This window comes from Myotis lucifugus, unplaced genomic scaffold (assembly GCF_000147115.1).
Source record: "Myotis lucifugus unplaced genomic scaffold, Myoluc2.0 scaffold_883, whole genome shotgun sequence".
NCBI classification, from domain to species: domain Eukaryota; kingdom Metazoa; phylum Chordata; class Mammalia; order Chiroptera; family Vespertilionidae; genus Myotis; species Myotis lucifugus.
Genome location: NW_005871931.1, coordinates 24189 through 45160, shown reverse-complemented (window position 1 = coordinate 45160; position 20972 = coordinate 24189). Strand labels below are relative to the sequence as shown.

General features: G+C 45.1%; 1 protein-coding gene across 5 annotated transcripts in view; it reads left to right on the top strand.

Annotated features, from left to right (window-relative positions):
* PRC1 (protein regulator of cytokinesis 1) overlaps window positions 1-20376 on the top strand; it is a 24464-nt gene extending 4088 nt beyond the window's left edge. The window contains exons 2-15 of one of the 5 annotated variants that reach the window (XM_014448632.2): window positions 4150-4282; window positions 4414-4536; window positions 5247-5480; window positions 5558-5728; window positions 6279-6428; window positions 7498-7645; window positions 8666-8802; window positions 11078-11173; window positions 12016-12162; window positions 12260-12370; window positions 17084-17194; window positions 17785-17884; window positions 18278-18319; window positions 19831-20376. In XM_014448632.2, the coding sequence (XP_014304118.1) occupies window positions 4150-4282; window positions 4414-4536; window positions 5247-5480; window positions 5558-5728; window positions 6279-6428; window positions 7498-7645; window positions 8666-8802; window positions 11078-11173; window positions 12016-12162; window positions 12260-12370; window positions 17084-17194; window positions 17785-17884; window positions 18278-18297 (1681 nt within the window). In that variant the 3' untranslated portion in view covers window positions 18298-18319; window positions 19831-20376. Of the gene's footprint in view, window positions 1-4149; window positions 4283-4413; window positions 4537-5246; window positions 5481-5557; window positions 5729-6278; window positions 6429-7497; window positions 7646-8665; window positions 8803-11077; window positions 11174-12015; window positions 12163-12259; window positions 12371-17083; window positions 17195-17784; window positions 17962-18277; window positions 18320-19830 lie in introns of all 5 variants that reach the window. The other 4 variants (XM_023747457.1, XM_006106681.3, XM_014448631.2 and 1 more) reach the window with 4 other exon arrangements.
* The last annotated feature ends 596 nt before the right edge of the window (window positions 20377-20972 follow it).

Below are 20972 nucleotides of genomic sequence, written 5' to 3'. Positions count from 1 at the left end.
CCATTTTTAATTTTTTGAAGAAACTCCATACTGTCTTCCATAGTGGCTGCACCAGTCTGCATTCCCACCAGCAGTGCAAGAGGGTTCCTTTTTCTCCGCATCCTCTCCAGCACTTGGCGCTTGTTGATTTGTTGATGATAGCCAGTCTGACTGGTGTGAGATGGTACCTCATTGTTCTTTTGATTTGCATCTCTCGGATGATTAGTGACTTGGAGCATGTTTTCGTATGTCTCTTGGCTTTCTGAATGTCCTCTTTCGCAAAGTGTCTATTTAGGTCCTTTGCCCATTTTTTTTTATTGGATTGTTTATCTTCCTTTTGTTAAGTTCCCTGTAAATGTTGGAGATTAAACCCTTACTGGAGATAACATTGGCAAATGTGTTCTCCCATGCGGTAGGCTTTCTTGTTGTTTTGTTGATGGTTTCTTTTGCTGTGCAGAAGCTTTTTATTTTGATGTAGTCCCATTTGTTTATTTTCTCCTTAGTTTCCTGTGCCTTAGGAGCTGTATCCGTAAAGATATTGCTATGACATATGTCTGAATGCCTATGGATTCCTCTAAGATTTTTATGGTTTCCTGTCTTACGTTTAAATCCTTTATCTATTTGAGTTTATTTTTGAGACATGCATGTTTCCCTGAAGTTTTATCTTGAAATGGCACAAGAAATTAAATCAAAATATCGTAAAATTACTAAGATATATACAAGAAATGTCAGCGGGTTTTGTGTCGGATTAAACAATAAACTACATATTCCTGATGTGGGACAAAGAAAACGGGACTGCATTGTGTGTTCTAACAGGAAAACACCTGGTGGCAGGCGTCAAACCACTTATTACTGTCAAACATGCACTAATCAGCCTGCAATGCATATTGGGGAGTGTTACAAAACTTATCATACTGTACAAAATTATAAACAATAAAATATTGTTTTTTTTGCAAATATACATTCCTCGATGTCACCCAATTCATATAAGTCCAATATCATTATAATACGTTACTTGGTTCCAAAATTATGCTAAATAATACGAGGGTCTGTAAATGCACGTTTCCGCCGCAAAGTAGCGTCGCGTCGAGTAGCTGTGTGCTCGCAACCAACGTACATGCCCTTGACCGGAATCGAACCCGGGACCTTTCAGTCCGCAGGCCGACGCTCTATCCACTGAGCCAAACCGGTTTTGGCGAGGAACTGTATTTAAAGGGCCAGAAGGTTGAGAACCACTGCTTTTAATATATATTGCTAGATGCAATTTGCTAATATTTTGTTGAGCATTTTAACATCTATGTTAATCAGGGATATTGGCCTATAACTTTCTTTGTAGTGTCTTTATCTGGTTTTGGAATTAGGATAATGCTGGCCTCATAAAAAGAATTTGGAAGTGTTCCTTCCTCTTGGATTTTCTGAAATAGTTTGAGGAGTATCGGTGTTAGTTCTTCTTTGAATGTTTGGTAAAAGTCTTCCATGAAGTGGTCTAGACCTGGGCTTTTGTTTGGTGGAGTTTTTTGATTTCTGCTTCTATTCCATCAGTTGTTATTAGCCTATTCAGGTTTTTTTATTCTTCCTGATTTAGTTTTGAGAGATTGTATTTTTCTAGGAATTTGTCTGTTTCATCCACATTGTCCAGGTTGTTGGCATATAGTTGTTCATAGTATTTTATTACAATCCTTTGTATTTCTGTGGTGTCAGTGGTTACTTCTCTACTTTTGTTTCTGATTTTATTTATTTGGGTCCTCTCTCTTTGTTTCTTGATGAGTCTGGCTAATGGTTTATCAATTTTGTTTATCCTTTCAAAGAACCAGCCCTTGGTTTTATTGATTTTTTTTTTTTTTTTTAGTCTGTATGGTATTTATTTCTGCTCTAATCTTTATTATTTCCTTCCTTCTATTTGCTCTGGGCTTTTCTTGTTCTCTTTCTAGTTCTTTAAGTTGTAGGGTTAAATAGTTTATTGCTGATTTTTCTTGTTTTTTGAGGTATGCCTGTAGTGCTATGAACTTCCTTCTGAGGACTGCTTTTGCTATGTCCCAGAGATTTGGGGTGGTTGTGTGTTCATTTTCATTTGTTTCCAGGAAGTTTTTGATTTCTTCTTGATCTCGTTGGTAACCATTCATTGTTTAATAACATGCTATTTAGTCTCCATGTTTTGAATGTTTTGGGCGTTTTTACTATAGTTGATTTCATTCCACTGTGATCTGAAAAGATGCTTGATATGATTTCAATCTTCTTGAACTTGTAGAGACTTGTTTTGTGTCTTAACATGTAGTCTATCTTTGTGAATGATCCATGTGCACTTAGGAAGAATGTATATTCTGCGTTGGGGTGAAATGTTCTATAAATGTCAATTAAGCCCATCTGATCAGTGTGTCCTTTAGAGTCTGTTTCCTTGTTAAGTTTTTGTTTGGAAGATCTATCCAGTGAAGTCAGAGGGGTGTTAAAGTCCCTTATGACTGCATTGTTGTCGATCTCTCCGTTAAAGTCCTCTAGAAGTTTTTTTTTATATTTAGGTGCTCCTATATTGGGTGCATATATGTTTACCAGGGTTATATCCTCTTGTTAGATCGATCCCTTTAGTATTCTGTAGTGACCTTTGTTGTCTCTTGTGATGGCCTTCATTTTAAAGTCTATTTTGTCAGATATGAGTATTGCCACGCCAGCTTTTTTTTCTTTTCCATTTGCATGGAAAAAGTTTTCCCATCCCTTCACTCTCATCCTATGTGTCTTTTGTTTTGAAGTGGGTCTCTGTAGACAGCACATAGTTGTGTCATGTTTTTGTATCCAGTCAGCTACCCTATGCCTTTTGATTGGAGCATTTAGGGTTATTATTGATAGGTACTTATTTATTGCCATTTTAATTCTGTATGGCCAGGTTTCTCTCTCTGTTTCTTCTTCTCATTACAGCAATCCCTTTAGCATTTCTTGTAATGCTGGTTTGGTGGTGATGTACTCCTTTAGCCTTTTTTTCGTCTGGGAAGCTCTTTATTTGACCGTCTATTTTGAATGATAGCCTTGCGGGATATAGTAATCTTGGTCTCAGATCCTTGCTTTCCATTACATTGAGTACTTCATGCCATTCACTTCTGGCCTGTAGAGTTTCTGATGAGAAATCAAGTGTCAGCCTTATGGGAAGTCCTTTGTAGTTAACAGTTTTCTTTTCTCTTGCTGCCTTTAAGATTCTCTCTTTGTCTTTAATTTTTGGCATTTTAATTATGATGTGCCTGGGCATGGGCCTGTTTGAATTCTTCTTGTTTGGGGTTCTCCTACCTTACGTGACTTTTTCCTTTAGGGACGTTTTCTGCCTTTATTTCTTCAAACACCTTCTCTATGCCTTTCTCCCTTTCTGCCTCTTCTGGCACACCTGCTATTCTAATATTGTTACGTTTCACATTGTCCCACAGCTCCCTTAAGCTGTCCTGTTTTTTAATTGTTTTTTTTTTTCTTTTTGGCTCTCTGAGTGATATTTCAACTCTGTCTTCTAATTCACTAATTCGATCCTCAGCTTCCCCTAATCTGCTGTATATTCCTTCCAATGTGTTCTTTATTTGTGTTACGTCATTCTTTATCTCAGAATGTTCTTTTTTCATAGTTACTATATCTTTTTTCATGCTGTTGAGCATTTTTACCATCATTATTCTGAACTCTGATTCAGATAAATTTCTTATCTCTGCTTCATTTATCTCTTTTTCTGGAGACTTCTCTAGTTCTTTCATTTGGGGGTTGTTTCTTTGTCTCATTTTGGCTTTCTGTTGGGTTTGTGACTGTGTATTAGGTAGGTCCTCTACACTAAGCATGTCAAACTCAAAGGCTAACATGGGCCAAATAAGTGAGGCATGTGGGCCGCAAGTTTGACATGCTTACTCTACACCTCAATCTCTAGTGCAGGACAGTCTTTTTTTTTTTTTTTTTCAGAGAGAGAGAGAGAGAGAGAGAGACATTGATGTGAAAGAGAAACATTGATTGGTTGCCTCCCTTTCACACCCTGACCAGGGCCAGGGATCGAGCCTTCAACCGAAGTATATACCTTGATAGGGAATCGAACCCGAGGCTCTTTGGTCTGCGGTGCAATGCTCTAACCACTGAGCACCAGCCAGGGCTGTAAATACTTCTCTTAGTGTGTCAGAGGCAGTGGCTCATGCAGCTGATTTCTCTTTTGCTTTCCAGTGAGGTGATTGCGGAGGAGTCCATATTATGTCTCCAGAAAGCCCTGACTCACCTTCGGGAAATATGGGAATTGATTGGGATTCCTGAGGACCAGCGGTTACAAAGGACTCAGGTTGTGCATAAGCATATCAAGGTGAGTTTAGTGCTGGTGTCTTTGCAGGAGGATATGGGTATTAAAATTTTGAAATTATTGGTGTTATTTGTTATTTGGGATTTTTCCCCCCTTAGTTCCAAACTTTTATGGGGCTTTTTTCTCTCCGGTAGGACCTCCTGGATATGATGATTGCTGAAGAGGAAAGTTTGAAGGAAAGGCTCATTAAAAGCATAGGCAACTGTCAAAAAGAGTTGGCTGTCTTGTGCAGCGAGTTGCGTGTTGAGCCATTTCAGGTACACGGTCCGGGCTCCTGTTTGGGTCTGAGATTGAGGCAGGAGCTTTGCCTGGGGGCTGAGTGGAGGGTGTCTGTGTCAGGGTGGTCCAGGACACGAGAAGTGGGGGAAATGTGCTGCCTGGCCAGCCAGTTCCAGCAGTCATTTTACTGGCGTAAAGAGTTGCCCTGTTGAGAGGTGAAGCAGCTAATTTATTTTTTTGAGAGTTTGTTTATTAAAGCTGGGGACAGCGAAACAAGGAAGGGCTTAGGGTAGAAGAAATAGAGAGAGTCTTGTGGGAGCTGTTCCGGGAAGTCAGAGAGAAGGGGCCTTGGAGACAGGCTCAAGGGGTTGGCCCGGGACAAGACGCTGCCCATTGCTCCCCTGATTGTAAGTCTCCTGGGGACTCTTAGAGTTTCCGAGATGCACGGGGGAGGGGAGAAAGGCGTGGGTGTGCTCCCAGGAGGGACAGCTTGCCAGAGGTGAATCAGCTGATGAGTGTTGCCTGCTTTAGTCTAAAACACTTCCTCTTGCTATCAGTCTGTGAGGCATATACAACTTTTTTGTTTTTAATTCTGAGGAAAAGTTAGGCATAGATGATACTGTGCCATGAATTGATGTATTTGTAAGTTTAACCAGAAGTCTGTCATTTAGCCCTCTTTTGTTGTCCTGCTCTTCCTTTGAGGAAATCCACTTGGAACCCTGTAACAACGGTATATCCTCTTCTACAGGAGGAAGGAGAGCCGACCATCTTGCAGCTGGAAAAAGACTTGCGCACTCAGGTGGAGCTGATGCGCAAACAGAAAAAGGAGAGGAAACGTGAACTGAAACTACTTACAGAACAGGATCAAGAACTGTGTGAAGTTCTTTGCATGCCACACTATGAAATTGACAGCGATTCCGTTCCCAGCCTGGAAGAGCTGAACCAGTTCAGAAAACATTTGGCAACTTTGCGGGAAACAAAGGTATACACCTTGCACCATGCTTCCTAAAGGTCAGCTTGACTTTCCTGTGGGTATCTTCTGATCATTTGCTTTTACAGGCATCTCGGCGTGAGGAGTTTGTCAACATAAAGAGACAGATCATACTGTGCATGGAAGAATTAGATCACACCCCAGACACAAGCTTCGAACGAGATGTGGTGTGTGAAGATGAAGAGGCCTTTTGTTTATCTTTGGAAAATATTGCAGCACTACAGAAGTTGCTACAGCAGGTAATGTCTATTCGGAATATGGCCTGGGATCTCATCTCCATAGTAACCAGCAATTTGAAAAAAGTGACAGTTTTCCCGCTCAGTGTTATATAAGGACCCAATGTAGGTTAAGAGAATGAGGGAGGGAGGATAAAGATAGTATATGCTATACAACCTTGATTTTTTTTTAAACAAAAAACTTAATTTATATGTAGCTGTAAGAATATGAATTTATGGATGAAATAATAGTCATTGAATTAGTGCTTAATTGAAAAAAATTTTTAAACCTTTATTATTGAGATTATTATAGATATTCCTCTTTTTTCCCCCCATTGCCCTCCTCCACCTGAAAAATAATTTTTTTTATTTCAAAATTTGAATTCTAATTCTTGGGGTCTGAGATCCTGCTGTAAATGACAGACTTATAGTTTGTGTTCAGAAGTCATGAAAACACACCTCTTCACAATCTTGTAATAGTGCTTATTCTGTATCGGGTCCAGATACTGTGGGAAGCCAGAGGGCTAGCCTCAGCTGCTGCCTTTGCCGTGACCACTGTCTTTCCTTGCCACAGCTGGAAATGCGGAAATCACAAAACGAAGCAGTGTGCGAGGGGCTGCGTGCTCAGATCCGGGAGCTCTGGGACAGGCTGCAAATACCAGAAGAAGAGCGAGAAGCTGTGGCCATGATTATGACTGGGTCGAAGGCCAAAGTTAAGAAAGCGGTAGGAAACCCATAGGGTGCTGGGTCGGTAGTCTCTACAGGCATTTTTATGTCTGATCCCATGTCTTTACCAACTTCTGCCTTGAACAAGTCTTTTTTTTGTTGTTCTTAATTCTCACCCCAGGATATTTTCTCCATTGATTTTTAGAGAGAGTAGAAGGGAGGAAGAGAAACAATGATGTGAGAGAGACACATGAATTAGCTGCCTTCCACATGCGCCCTGACAGACTGGGGATCAAACCAGCAACCCAGGTACCTGCCCTTGACCTGGAATCAAACCTGAGACCCTTCAGTGCACAGGCCAACGCTCTAACCACTAAACACACCGGCCAGGGCAAGCAAGTCTATTTTAAAGCAAGCATCAGAAAAACGTGGCAGTAACCTGTTCATCTTTTATCTTTCCTGTACCTTTCTTAGGTTTCTGGCTCCTTTGATAGCATTGTTAGAGTGTCAGCCTACCTCTGTGATTTTGTGCTGTAATTTTATTTAAAAAGGGAAAATTTTTGCCCTAGCTGGTTTGGCTCAGTAGATAGAGTGTTGGCCTGTGGATCAAAGGGTCCCGGTTCGATTCTGGTCAAGGGCACGTACCTTGGTTGCAGGCTCCTCACCTGCCCGGGCCCTCATCGGGGCTCGTGCAGGAGGCAACCAATTGATGTGTTTCTCTTACATTGATGTTTTTCTCTTGTCTTTCCTTCTCCCTTTCACTCTCCCTAAAAAAGAAAAAAATGAATGGAAAAATATCCTTGGCCCTCGCCGGTTTGGCTTGGTGGACAGAGGGTCAGCCTGCGACTGAAGGGTCCCCAGGTTCGATTCCAGTCAAGGGCACATGCCAAAGTTGCAGGCTCGATCCCCAGTAGGGGGCGTGCAGGAGGCAGCCAGTCAATGATTCTCATCATTGATGTTTCTGTCTCTCTTTCCCTCTCTCTCTGAAATCAATAAAAATATATTAAAAATATATATGTCCTTGGGTGAGGATTAACAAAAATAAATAAATAAAAATGGAAAAATTTTGCAAAGCGCTGTGAGTGTAAACGTATAACAAGCCCCTTTACCCGATATCTGTGTTTCAGCTGCAATTAGAAGTGGATCGCTTGGAGGAACTGAAAATGCAAAACATGAAGAAAGTGATTGAGGCGATACGAGTGGAGCTGGCTAAGTACTGGGACCAGTGTTTCTACAGCCAGGAGCAGAGACAAGCTTTTGCTGCTTATTATGATGGTCAGTGCAGGAGCGGTGGCCTTGATGTGGCCTGCACTTGTAAAGAAGTGCACATGTTCACCAGAAAGTGTTTCCTCTGCTGGACAGATAGAACTACCTTTTCAAGTCTTTCACCATAAGTTGTCATTCCTGTATCAGTGAGCATTTGCAGATGCTCCTGGGAAATAAGGGATGTCTTGATTTCTGAAGCAGCTTATCACTGTAGCCTGTAGTTGTGAAGCTCAAGTTTATCAGCGCCTGCTTACTCTATGCCAGGTGCAATGTCAAACTCTTAACAATAAGATCTCAATCTCATGTCAAGAGATGAGGACACAGGTGCCTAAATGTTGAGCAACTTGAACCCGAGGCAGAGTGGGTAGAGGGCAGAGCTCACAGTTAAGGCCACAGAGTCTGACCCCAGAGCCCAGCAGAATTCTAGTCTGACCTGAACTGAGTATAAAGATGAGGCTATCGCCCTAACCGGTTTGGCTCAGTGGATGGAGCGTCAACCTGCGGACTGAAGGGTCCCAGGTTCGATTCCGGTCAAGGGCATGTACCTTGGTTGCGGGCACATCCCCAGTGGGGGTGTGCAGGAGGCAGCTGATTGATGTTTCTCTCTCATCAATGTTTCTAACTATCCCTCTTCCTTCCTCTCTGTAAAAAATCAATAAAATATATTTAAAAAAAAAAAAAGATGAGGCTATCTAATAAATTCCACATTGGGGACATTTTCTGTGACCCAGCCCACTACTGAGCAGGGTGGAAACAAAGGATATGAAAGAAAGCTAAGAGAAGGTGAGAGATGACACAGAGCGTTGCGAGTCTTAGTCATTTTAGTCCACACTTTAGGTCCTTACTCCCTAGTCCCTCCAGGCTGATGGTGAAAAACCAGATTTTTATTATCCACAGTGTATACTTATTCATGTAACGTTTTTACTATAGTGAAGGATAATCTATTTCCAGTTTAGGGAATGAGGGGTTAGAAAGTAAGATGCTAAACACTAGAGGGATTTTTAAAACTCCTGGGCTTCTATCTTGCAGAGGACTACACAGAAAGTCTGCTCCAGGTCCATGACGCTGAGGTTGTGCGGTTAAGAAACTACTACGAGGTTCACAAAGAACTCTTTGAAGGCGTGCAGAAGTGGGAAGAAAGCTGGCGGCTTTTCTTAGAGTTTGAGGTACTGCCCTCACTTTCCTCTGTTTTCCTTAGAGGACAATGAAGTATGAAGAAAGCATGTCTTTGCCCTGGTTGGTTTGGCTTAAGTGGATAGAGTGTCGGCCTGCGGACTGGAGGGTCCTGGGTTCAGTTCTGGTCAAGGGCACTTACCTCTCAATCTGTTGCAGGCTCAATCCCTGGTCCTGGTTGGGGAGCGTCGGGAAGGCAACCAGTTGATGTGAGAGAGACATCTGTGGATGGTTTCTCTCTGCCTCTCCCCCTCCCTTCCCCTCTCTCTAAAAATGGAACAATATCCTTGGGTGAGGATAAAAAAAAAAAAGGAAAGAAAGCATGTCCTTTATAGAGTCAGTCTCCTTTTCTCTTTACTGAGTTTCTAATACCAGTATCTTCATCACTACGTCTCTAGCTTACTACTGACTGACCCATCTGTATTTGTGAGGCTTATGTACAGGAACATATAGGAGAAAAACCCCGAACAAATGGCTTCATTAAGGTAGAAGTTTCTGGCATAAAGGAAGTCCAGAGGGGGCTGCTGGGCAGGTGTGGCAGTTCCACAGTCAGTGGGTCCCAGGCTTCTCCGGCTCATGGCCCTTATCCTCAGGTTCTGGTTGGCCCTCGAGCTCCCACCACAGCCCTCGGGCGCCATGTGGAGAAAGGGACACAGAAGCACTGTCCTGACAGCCCCTCGAAGGGCTCTCCAGGCTCTGGTCCCAGCATCTCTGCTCATACGCCACACCTGTGAGCATGGCGGTCTTGCTGCCACAGAGGAGTTCGGGTTCTGTTACTGAGGAGGGAGTGAAGGATAGATATTGGGCCAGGCAAGTAGTATTTTCTCTTCCAACACTTGCTGTTTTCTTAGAAAATTGCCTGGGTTTAGTGCACATTTGTATACTGAATTCCGTTTCTTCTGATCGATATAGCACAGGCAGGTTCCCTCAGAGCATTTTAGAGCTCGGGGCTGGGACTAGGAGGCGGCGTAGCGGACACAAAATTCAAGCAGCCTTGCTCTCAGGTTCACGCTGGCCCTGTTAGAGCCCAATGGGTCCTTCAGGGAGTCCTGCGTTCAACTTCACATTTACAGGCGGGAGACCAGGACTCAGAAGTGGGAGAACTGTGTGAGACCTTACAGCTGTTTCAGGACAGGTTTCCCCGTCCTCAGTGACCCCTGACTTCTGCTTGAAAGCAAGAAGGAGGAGGAATAACTGTCAGTAAAGAGCCAAATACGTAGCCCTTGTTGACATGCAAGTGTTTAAGAAAAAGTGAGAGACTAACTCCCGTCCCTTGTAGGTACTGTTTCTAGGCCATCACCGACCCAGCAGGCTGGGAGGGGAATGGAATTTCTTCACAAGCTTAGCAAATGGTCAGGATTGGTTCTGCTTTTCTGATGACCTGCCCTAATTTTGAGTGTACACATCTAATTTATATTTCTAAATTATATGCTTTTATTACTGTTCTGGTATACTGAACTGGTATACATGATAGAATTAAAAAAAAAAAAAACCAAAAAATAAGCCTAACATACTATATTTTTTTGTCCATTTTGTGAGGGTCAATTCAGTGAAAACCAGATTGTCTATAGCCCTTAACCTTGCATATTTAAGCTGCATTGTCTCAATAGGCCGAAAGAGAGTGGACAGGTAGGGTGCCCACCAAGCTCTGAGTGTAGACCTTTCCCTTGTCCCTCCACACAGCTCATTTCCTGTAGGTGATGTAATCTTTTGACATCTGAACCAAGGAATGGAGCCAGTGACGTGGTGCGCTAATATTGAAGCCTGTCTTCCTTTTTAGATGACAAAGGAAGCACTGGTTTTCCTGCACCAAGTGGATGTGCTCACACCCAGCTCCCCTGCCTTAGGCCCCCTCTGTTCCTCACTGCTCAGAGGGAGTGGGGATGCAAACCTCAGTCTCCTTAACCAGTTAACTGCCACGCGTCCAAAATGGAAACCATCTCCACACGCCATGATATTTTGAATTTAATTTAAAAAGTCAATTTGCAATGAATATTATAAAAATAAATATATTACTCCCAATTCGGGTGTTCTTGAATATTTTCAGCTGAAAATTTTCACGAAAAACGATTTTAAAGTTGGTCAGGGCTGCCGCCTAGGGAAAATTTTTTTTTTATAGATGCGCGTGGCATGTAGGGAAGGTCCACTGCTTGCGTCTATAGACGCTTATAGCTTACAGTGGGTTAGTAATGTACATCCGAGTCCTAGCAGAAGGGATTGGTCTGATTGCTTGTTCCAGGGTTTACTCTAATTAAAATGTATTTTCAGAGAAAAGCATCAGATCCAAGTCGATTTACAAATCGAGGAGGAAATCTTCTGAAGGAGGAAAAGCAACGAGCCAGGCTCCAGAAAACGCTCCCTAAGGTAATAGTGTTAATAGTTTTGGTGCTTGACTACAAAATACCTCACTTTTTGTGGATTCTTTGCTTTGAATCATTTGCCCCAAACTGTCTTCTCTTTCAAGGGTTAGGCAAGGATAAGAAACACGGGGACTTACTGGCATAAGCAGCTGTATGTCAAGGTGTATTACTTTTCTAGCACAGCCATAAAAATACCACCGACTGGGCGGCCTGAACAAAGACATGTATTTTCTCACACGTCTGGGGCTGGAAGTCAGATCAAGGCCTAGGCAGGCTGGTTTCTTCCAAAACTTGTAGGCGGTTGTCTCTCCCTGTCTTCACACGTCAAATGAAACCACATTCCTCGATACTGGAGGTTAGACTTCAACATATGAACGGGGTGGAGAGGGGGCACAGTTCAGCCGATAACACAGAGCAAGCGCTTTATCTTTAGCAAGGGCTTAAGTATCTTCTCTGTTTTAATAATGATAATAGTATTCACTGAATGAAGAGCCAGGTATTATTTCAAAGTGCTTTCCATTTTTACGATGAGGAAACGGGGCACTGAGAACTTAGGTAACTTGCCCACTTTTCCCGGCTCGCAGGAGGCAGGGCCCAGGCCTGACCCAGATGGTGCTGCCCTCACTGCACGCCATGCTCTCACTTTCAGCTCCAAAACCAGTGGCGACGCTGGGCTGTGTATTGTGAACACACCATCCCTGGCCTTTGATGTCAGCTACTCTGACATTTCCCCAAGTGGGTCCGGCCCGGAGTCAGCCTGGTGAAGCTCGGGAAGGAGGAGTCATTTCCTTCAGGCTTCACACCAAAGGTTTGAAGTAAATAACACGTGCTTGTGTCTGGTCTCAGCTGGAAGAGGAATTGAAGGCCCAGATCGAGATGTGGGAACAGAAGCACTCAGCAGCGTTCGTGGTCAATGGGCAGAAGTTTATGGAGTACGTGACTGAGCAGTGGGAGACGCATCGGTTAGAGAAGGAGCGAGCCAAGCAGGAAAGGGTACGTGAACCCAGTTTGGGAAGAGGGGAGGGTGGTCATGTGAGCAGCCAGACCTGCTCTGTCCCTGGGATGTGTCACTGTTGCCTCTGTCACACAGCAACTGAAGAACAAGAAGCAGACAGAGACAGAGATGCTGTACGGCAGTACTCCCAGGACACCCAACAAGCGGCGGGGAATGACTCCCACCACCCCGGGCAAAGTGCGCAAGGTAAGGAGGCGCCGTGGCCCACTAGTGACAGGGCGTGTGGAGGGCGGGCCACGCCGGCTCTCGCCATCTGTCCTGCAGAGATTGTCCTGCAGGGAAGGGGAAGGGTTTGTGGAGACTTCAGTTGAGTCCATTTGAGATTGGAGCATTATTTCTCTTCTCCTTCTACTCATCTACATTATAAAAAGCCAGTGACTGTAACACCATAACGACCAAACGACCAGTCACCAGGAGGTGCATTGATGGATCTAGTGGCGCGGAGGGTTTCTGGGTCTCGCATGATTTCGCACGCTGGGCCTCTGGTACTTTATAATATATAAAAACCATTTTAAAAGCACCTGTACCATAATTCCAAGAAGAGTACTAAAACTATTTGGTATTTGTCTTGCTTTTTAAAAAATATTTTTTTATTGATTTCAGAGAGGAAGGGAGAGGGAGAGAGAGATAGGAACATCAATGATGAGAGAGAATCACTGATCGGCTGCCTCCTGCATGTCCCACATGGGATCAGTCCCACAACCCGAGCATGCTTCCTACTGGCTCATAGGTCGATGCTCATCCACTGAGCCACCTTGGTTGGGCTTAAAACAGCTTTTAATAATAATGTGTATTTACAAAGTAGAGTTCACATTATATAATTTTGATTTCTGCCTTTTTGCCTATTTTATATTGTTTGTGGGTTTTTCTTCATAGCATCAAACTTTCTTCAAGTACATGTTCATTGTTAGCTACTTGTTCTGTCCTCTTAACATTTTATGAAACTAGCTCCCTGGTGTTCAATATTATTATGGAAATAATGTGGTGAGCTTTTAAAAACATACATAAAAACACTAATATTCTGTTCTAGAAAGGCTTATTTTAATTAAAGGTTTGAGAATCTCTCTGCTAAGATTACCAGGTGGGCTATCCTTGCTGTCAAAGTGCTGCCCTCATATGTTTCTTGTTTCTTAATTTATTATTTTAATTTTAAATATAGATTATTTTTTTTAATTGACTTCAGAGAGAGAGGAAGGGGGAGAAAGAGAAGAACAATGATTTGTGTTCCACTTACTGATGGCATTCATTGGTTGATTCTTGTATATGCCCTGACCTGGGACCAAACTGCAGTGTTGGTGTGTTGGGACAACACTCTAATTAGCTGAACTACTCGGCCAGGGTTACAGTATTTTTTATTTTGTAATTACAGTTGGTGTATACCTGAAACTAATATAATGCTGTACCACCCAGTGACTGAACATTTAAATAACTTAAAATGTGATCACCCCTATAAGTCCAGTGCCCACCTGGCACCACACATGGCTGTTACGTAGCTATGTTATTGACTGTATTCCCTGTGCTGGGCTTTCCCTCCCCAGGACTATTTTGTAATCACCAATCTGTGCTTCTTAATCCCTTCCCCTTTCACCCAGCCTTCCAACCCTCCTCCCTCTGGCAACCGTCAAAATATCCTCTGTATCTATAAGTCTGTTTCTGTTTTGTTTATTTATTTTGTTCTTTAGATTTTTCATATAAGTGAATAATATGGTATTTGTCTTTCTCTGACTTATTGTACTGAGCATAATACTCTCAAGGTCCATCCATGTTGTTGCAGGTGGCAAGAGATTATTTTTTTATGATTGAGTCATATTGCATTATATGTATATACCACTCTTTTTTTTTAAATCCTTTCCCAGAGATCTTTTTCCCATTGATTTCTAGAGAGAGTAGAAGGGGAGGGAGATGAGGGTGGAGAGAGACACATCGATGTGAAAGACATATTGATTAGTTGCCTTCCATACGCACACTAACCAGAGCTAGGAATCGAACCTGCAACAGAGGTACATGCCCTTTACCGGGAATTGAACCTGGGACCCTTGGGTCCACAGGGCTATGCTCTAACCACTGAGCAACCGGCTAGGGCTACCACTTAATTTTCCTTTCATATATTGATGTACACTTAGGTTTCTTCTGTCTCTTGGCTATTGTAAATAATGCTGTAAGGAACATAGGTATGTATATGTCTTATTAGTGTTTGGGTTCCTTCAGATGCATACCCAGAAGTAGAATTGGTGGGTCCTTCTTTGTCTCTTATAGCCTTTGTTTTAAAGTCTGTTTTGTCTGCTGTAAGTATTGCCACACCAACTTTTTCATGAAATAGCTTTTTCCATCCCTTTACTATCAGACTTTGTGTGTCTTTTGATCTGAAGGGAGTCTCTTGTAGTCAGCACGTGGAAGGGTCTGTTTCATTATCCGTTCAGCCACCATATGTCTTTTTGATTGGAGCATTTGCTCCATTTGCGTTTAAAGTAATTGGTGATAGGTATTTATTGCCATTTATTTGCATCTTCCCGTCTTGGTAGAGGGCCCTTATGTAGGTGGTAGGTGTCCTGGAGGGCCCATGGTGCACATCCCAGTCACCTGGGCTGGCGCTCCAGGTACATCTGCCCTGTGTGGTCTGTGTGCACCGGCCAGTTGTAGTGGAGCCTTGATCTCTATTGGCGGGGATTTACCCCTAAACTGATTGGCTTTGAGGACTGGCTATAGCTACAGGGGAGGAACTGCTGTTCAGCATCCCCCCCCCGTGGAGAGGAGGACTCACTTCAGCTGGGCTCTGGTGTGGTCTGGTCTGACACTGTCCACTGGGTGTGCTGGCTGTGGGGCCTCCTGGGAGGTGCAGGCTAAGGTCAGCTGCTGATTATGCCCTGCCCAGGGCCCTGGCATGAGAGACCGCGATCTGCAGATGGTTGGTACTGATTGCTGGGCTTGCAGGTGCCCAGGAGGGGCCAATCTGTGAACTGAGGCTTGCTGCCCCCAGGGCCAGGCTTGGGCTGCTTGGCAAGAGGTTTGGGGGCGCACTGAAGTCAGATGGTTCTTGTTTGGGGTTTGTGGACTTTAAAGAGATTTTAGGAGAGTCTACATCAGGAGCCAAGATGGGCCATTTGTATGGACATGCGGTGAAAGTGTTAGTCAAATTAATGGAGGCTCGGATATGATGCCCACCTGTGCCTGCAGGGTGAGGTGGGCTCAGCAAAGAAACAGTGGCATCTGCCAGCACGCTGTCTGGGAGAAAGCTGCCTCTTCCGCTCTTGCCTCAAAGCCAGACAGTTCAGTTCCTCCCCGTATGTTTCTGATGTTTTCGAGCTGCTGCCCCAGCCTAGAGCGAGTTAGTGTGAGAACGTCCGTGGGCACTTTAAGAGGAACACGTGGGCCTCCGGCAGCCCTCGGTCTCACTCATCCACCATCCTCCCTGGTTTTCACAGCCAGAAGTTATGGGACTTCTCTTCTTGGCCCTGGAGCCTTGGGTTTGGGGGCCTCGTTTGGGGCAGGGACCCCTGGCTCCTCAGAGGGGAACCTCCAGAGCTGACGTCCCTACCAATCACCCACCCGCAGTGGGTGTGGGACCTGCCGTTCCTCCTCTCTGCCCTCCCACCAATCTCGACAGGACTGCAGGTCAGGTAGCCTCTGGCGTCCTCAGTGATGGTGGTTCTGTTGTCTAGATGTCCTTTTGCTGTGGTCCTGGGAGGGGGCAAGCGTTTGTCTGCTCTGCCATCTTGACCAGAAGCCCAACACTCATTTCTGAAGCTTCAGCTGCACTAATCACACAGTCTGTGCTTCCGGTGCAGGCCTGACACATGGGACTTTCCGACTTCTAGACTCTTGTTCACCTGATGGGTCTGAAGTAATGTCTGATTATGATTTTGGTTTGCATTTCTCTGCTTACTGATGAAGTGAACATTTGTCTCTTTCTTACAAGGCTTGTAGGAATTCTTTGTTTTGGATGCTGCTCCTGTCAGTTGTGTTACAGTAGCTTTTCCCAGGATTCTTGTGCGGCTTGTCTTTTTCTTCTTTATGGTGTTTCCTTGGTGAACAGGAAGTTCTTAATTTTAACACAGTAATCGTGTTAGCAGCCTGTTTTCTTTAGGGCTTGTACTTGAACAGATACCTTTTCCTGTGTTGTGTGTCCTAGTCTGTGTCTTGTGTTTGAACAGGTTTGCTATCCCATTTGAGGTTTTTAACCCACCTAGACTTTTTCGTGTAAAAAATGCTCAGCTTTACTGAGTGAGATGGACACACAGTGTCTACAGTGGACGCTCAATAAAGGCTGACATGTATGCGCCTCGAAACTCACCACAGTCCAGACCGTGAACGTACCCATTGTCCAGTCCTCTTCCCCCCATTTCCAGACAAACACAATTTGCTCTGTCACTACTGAGTAATTTGCATTTTTTAACATTTTATATATAGAGACTCATATATAGGGCTTTTTTTCACTTAGCATAATTTCTTCCATTTAGCATAATTTTGAGAGATGCATCATGGTGGTGCTCGCATCAGTAGGTCACTGCTTTCTATGGTTGAGCAGCATCCACTGTATGACTATGTGGTTGGCTTATCCACTCGCCTGACGAATATCTTGGCTTGTTTCTGGTTTGTTGCTATTGCAGATGAAGCTGCTATAAATATTTCTGTCTGAGTCTTTGTATGGAGCTGTGCTTTCATTTCTCCTGGGCTGGGTCATATGATAGGTGTCTGTCTAGTTTTAGAAACAGACGGTTATACCGTTTTATAGCTCCGTGTACTAGACATTAATAGGCTCTGAACACTTTTCACAAGTTTGTTCAAAGCTCTTTATGGAAATGCATCTTTGTTAGATGCTTCCCAGACTCATTTCTCTGTCGTCTGGGGGTGGATTGCTGATCATGTTCCCTGAATGAGTAATCTCTCTCTCTTTCTCAGCTGAACACTACCACCATGTCCAATGCCACGGCCAACAGTAGCATTCGGCCTGCCTTTGGGGGGACAGTCTACCGCTCCCCCGTGTCTCGACTTCCACCTTCTGGCAGCAAGGTTAGTAAGCTCTGCGTACCAGCCCGTCCCCAGCACCACCCCAGCCTGTTTATCCAGGGGCCCCGCCTACTGGTTCCAGTTTCTAAGACCCCTGGATTCAGTTATCACTGAGATGCTGCGAGTTGGCAGATGCAAGCTGGTTAAGCTAAAACCGAATGAGAGAAAGAAGAGCATGGCCATGCTGAGCCCCACTGGTATCGTGGGGGAGCCCTGGGAGGGGTCTGGGAAGCTGGAGGGAGCTGGTGGGCTCCACAGACTCAGTTCAAAGCCAGGTCTTCAGGGGCTGCTGAGCAAGGGCCCTGCACGTGGGTTCCAGCCCTGACACTGGGTCACTAGGCAATCGGGTCCCCTCGCTGAAGCGACAGGAGGGGAGTCTGTGCTGTAATGTGTTTTACAGATGATGCTCAAGATAGGTGTTCTGCAAATCATTAAGAGTTTTTTGGTTGTTCATTTGTTTTTTACATCAAGTACTGTATAGGGTTACCGACAATGAGTGATATTAAGATGGTATAGTCTGTGTGTGTGTGTGTGTGTGCGCGCGCGTGTGTGGCCATTATAAGGATAAATGCTGATCTCTCCTTTCCCCACAGCCAATCTTCACTTCCACCTGTTCAGGGAAGAAAAACCCCCGTGCTGGTCGGCATGGAGCCGACAAGGAGAACCTGGAGCTCAATGGCAGCTTGCTGAGCGGTGGGTACCCCGGCTCGGCCCCCCTCCAGCGCAACTTCAGCATTAACTCTGTTGCCAGCACCTACTCTGAGTTTGCGGTAATTGACCTTTTCTAGTATCTGCCAGTCTCTGGGGAGCACACAGTTGGGGCCGTGGGTGTCTTCCCGCGGGGCCCCAGGCGCTCAGCTAGGACAGCGTTTTGGGGGCTGAGAATCCCTTTCCTGCCTTGGCCGTGCATGGGGTGGGGGGGTTTCCGGGAGGTATAGGAAGTTGACAGCAGCAAGTAGACATGTGACCCGGATCCTTCTGCTTGAGAAATACCAGTCCCTGGCTGCAGGAGGCGACCCTTCTCAGCACTGCCATGGTGCTCTCTTGGTGGAGTTCTTGGTAATTGTCTTAATTCTCTGTTCTTAGAAGGATCCGTCCCTCTCTGACAGCTCCACTGTTGGGCTTCAGGTCTGTATGGCAACCCCTGCATGTCCCATGTCCCTTTCTCAAACCAGTCTGTCGTCTGCTGGCTTCATTCCCATCTGGGCACAGGGCTACACTAACCAGTAATCGTCGGCTGTGGGACCACAGGCCCTTTTTACAAAGGAAGCAGGAGTTCCCGAGGCAGACGCATAACCAGTCACCGGCTTCAGTTCCTGTACCCTAACCTGCCGATTCACAAGAAAACTTGTGCAGACTTGGATTGGATTCTCAGCCCCACCTACCGTCAGGCAAAGTTTTTGTATCGTGTTATTCACAACAGAAAGCTTTCAGCATCTCGATGGTGCCATCAGAGGCCTCCCATGTGCTGGAAAGAATAGCGGCCCCCTGGCCTGGGAGGGGAGCCCCAGCTGTGTGCTGCTTAGAATGAGGTTCTTGGCCTACGTGATGTTTCTCCCCTGGAGTATGTGCCTTACTAACCCTCGGGGCTGAATGCCACCTGTCTGTCCGCTCTGAGCTGGCCAACGCTCACTTCCTCGCCTTTGCCTGTTTCTATCCCATTGAGCTGCTAAAGCATATGAGGCTGTGGGAGAAAGTCATTTTCCCAGAATGCTCTTCAGCTCCTGTATCCTCCTCCATATTTACCAACACTTCCCTGCAATGCCCTTTACTTAAGGGGCGTGCTCTCTTCTCTCAGTAGCTTCCTGCTGAGAGGACGAGGCTGCCTTACCCTGGGGATGCCGAGTTACAGGCGTGGGTGCCAGCTCTCTTCCTGCTGGGAGATGGCGAATGGCCCAGTTGCCCATGGCTACAGCTCGCTTTGAGCCCTGAAGTTAGCTTCCTATTCTGGCACCTTTTTAAATTACATGATTGCTGTGGTTCTACCTGGGTGCACTCTGGCTGGCTGAATGCTGGACTGCGGGTCCGGGCGTCTCTCTGGCTTGCTCAGTCAAGCCCCATTTCGCCCACTTGGAGCTCACCTGTAGCTGCTCACCTGTGGTCAAGCCGAAGGAGGGGCACGTGGTTTTGGTTGCTGTGGGTGGCAGCCTCCGCCAGGCCGCATGCAGCCAGTAGACTAACCTCCACTAACACCTGTCCTTCTCGTGGTCCTCTGTGCTTTCTCTGCTCCTTCTGTACCATGTGCTCCAGCATGAGATCAGATCACCGGCAGGTTACAAGGCCCTCGGCCCCAGGGATTGGTAGATATGTGGTCTGGCCCATTGTTTTATAAAGGGCTCAGACGCCAAAGCTTGTTGCCAACCCAGCTCGGCAACTCAGAGTACTTTCTGACACAAAAGGGATCTCTCTTCTGTGGGGTTTTAACACATGGACTGGCTGAGGGATGGGTCACGTGCTTAACCTGTGACTAATGGAATGGTGCTCAGAGTGCCTCCCCATCGTTCCTAACACAGCCCGTGCTATGCACCTGTGTCAGAGAAGCGGCCCTCAGGGGCCTACGCTGCCACCTAACCTAAGCTGACGAGGGCGGGCTTGCATGAGAGGGAATATCGCCCCTGACGGTGTTTATTTTTCCACAGCGAGAACTTTCAAAGGCCTCCAATTCTGATGCTACTTCCCGAATCCTCAATTCAACCAACATCCATCCCTAAGAAGCCCTGATCAGTCAGCTAGCTGTGGCTTCCTGGCCTAGACTGGACCCAGTTACACGGGGTGGCTTTCCTTTCTCTCAGTGTAGGTGTGCTTGAAACCCCGGGCAGGCTCATTACCACGGCCTGGCTGCAGACGAAAGCCCACCACAGGCCTAGTGGTCCTTAGACACTTTGTTGGGAGATCTAGAACTTTGCACATGTCAGTCCTGGGGCATAGTTCCCACTGCACCGTCCTCAGTGGGGCCCCGTCCTTAGCTACTCTACTGTCACTACGATTCTCCCAAAAGCACTATTATTTATTCCTGCTCCACCCGCGCAGTCCTGCTGTCAGAGCACTAAATGGTTCTAAGGCTTCCAGTGTGGCTCGGGCTGCACGTGGGAGCCCTGCTGTTTTAGTCTGTGTATACTTGTCTGTTGTAAAATAGATATTGTTAACAATAAATAAAAATGTGTGTTGTTAGATTACAAAAACAATAGATTGTGTTTTCAAAATTTCCCAAATAAGGTTTTAGTTGCTTTGGTCTGTGGAAAGCAGAAGTTTCTACTTCTACTTAGAAATTTTTTTTTTGTAATACATATTGTTTTGTGCATGTGTAAATGAAGTACATCTCTTAATTTGATAAAAAGGATTTAAAAAATGTTTTCTGTATTGATTTTAGAGAGGGGAAGGGATTGAGAGAGAGAGAGAAACATCAACTTGTTGACCCACTATTTGTGCATTCTTGTATGTGCCCGACTGGGGACTGAACCAGCCACGTTGGTGTATTGCGATGTTGCTGCAACCAACTGGGCTACCCGGCCAGGGCTGATCAAAAAAGGATTTTGAGAGAAAAAAGCCTAAGTCTTGATGTATAAAGGGATGAGTTAATGTGAGGAAACTTGTAGTTTCATTGGCATTTGTCATAAACGGGACTAGGTTTCATAGGGTGAAGCTGTGTGGCTTTTTTATTTTAAAACAAATTAAAAGTTTAGGTTTAGTTTTGATGTTTTTTATCATTAATTTGTATATTTCAGTTATACTTGACATTGAAAACTGTGAGTTACAGGTGTCCAGTAGAATGGTGAGACAT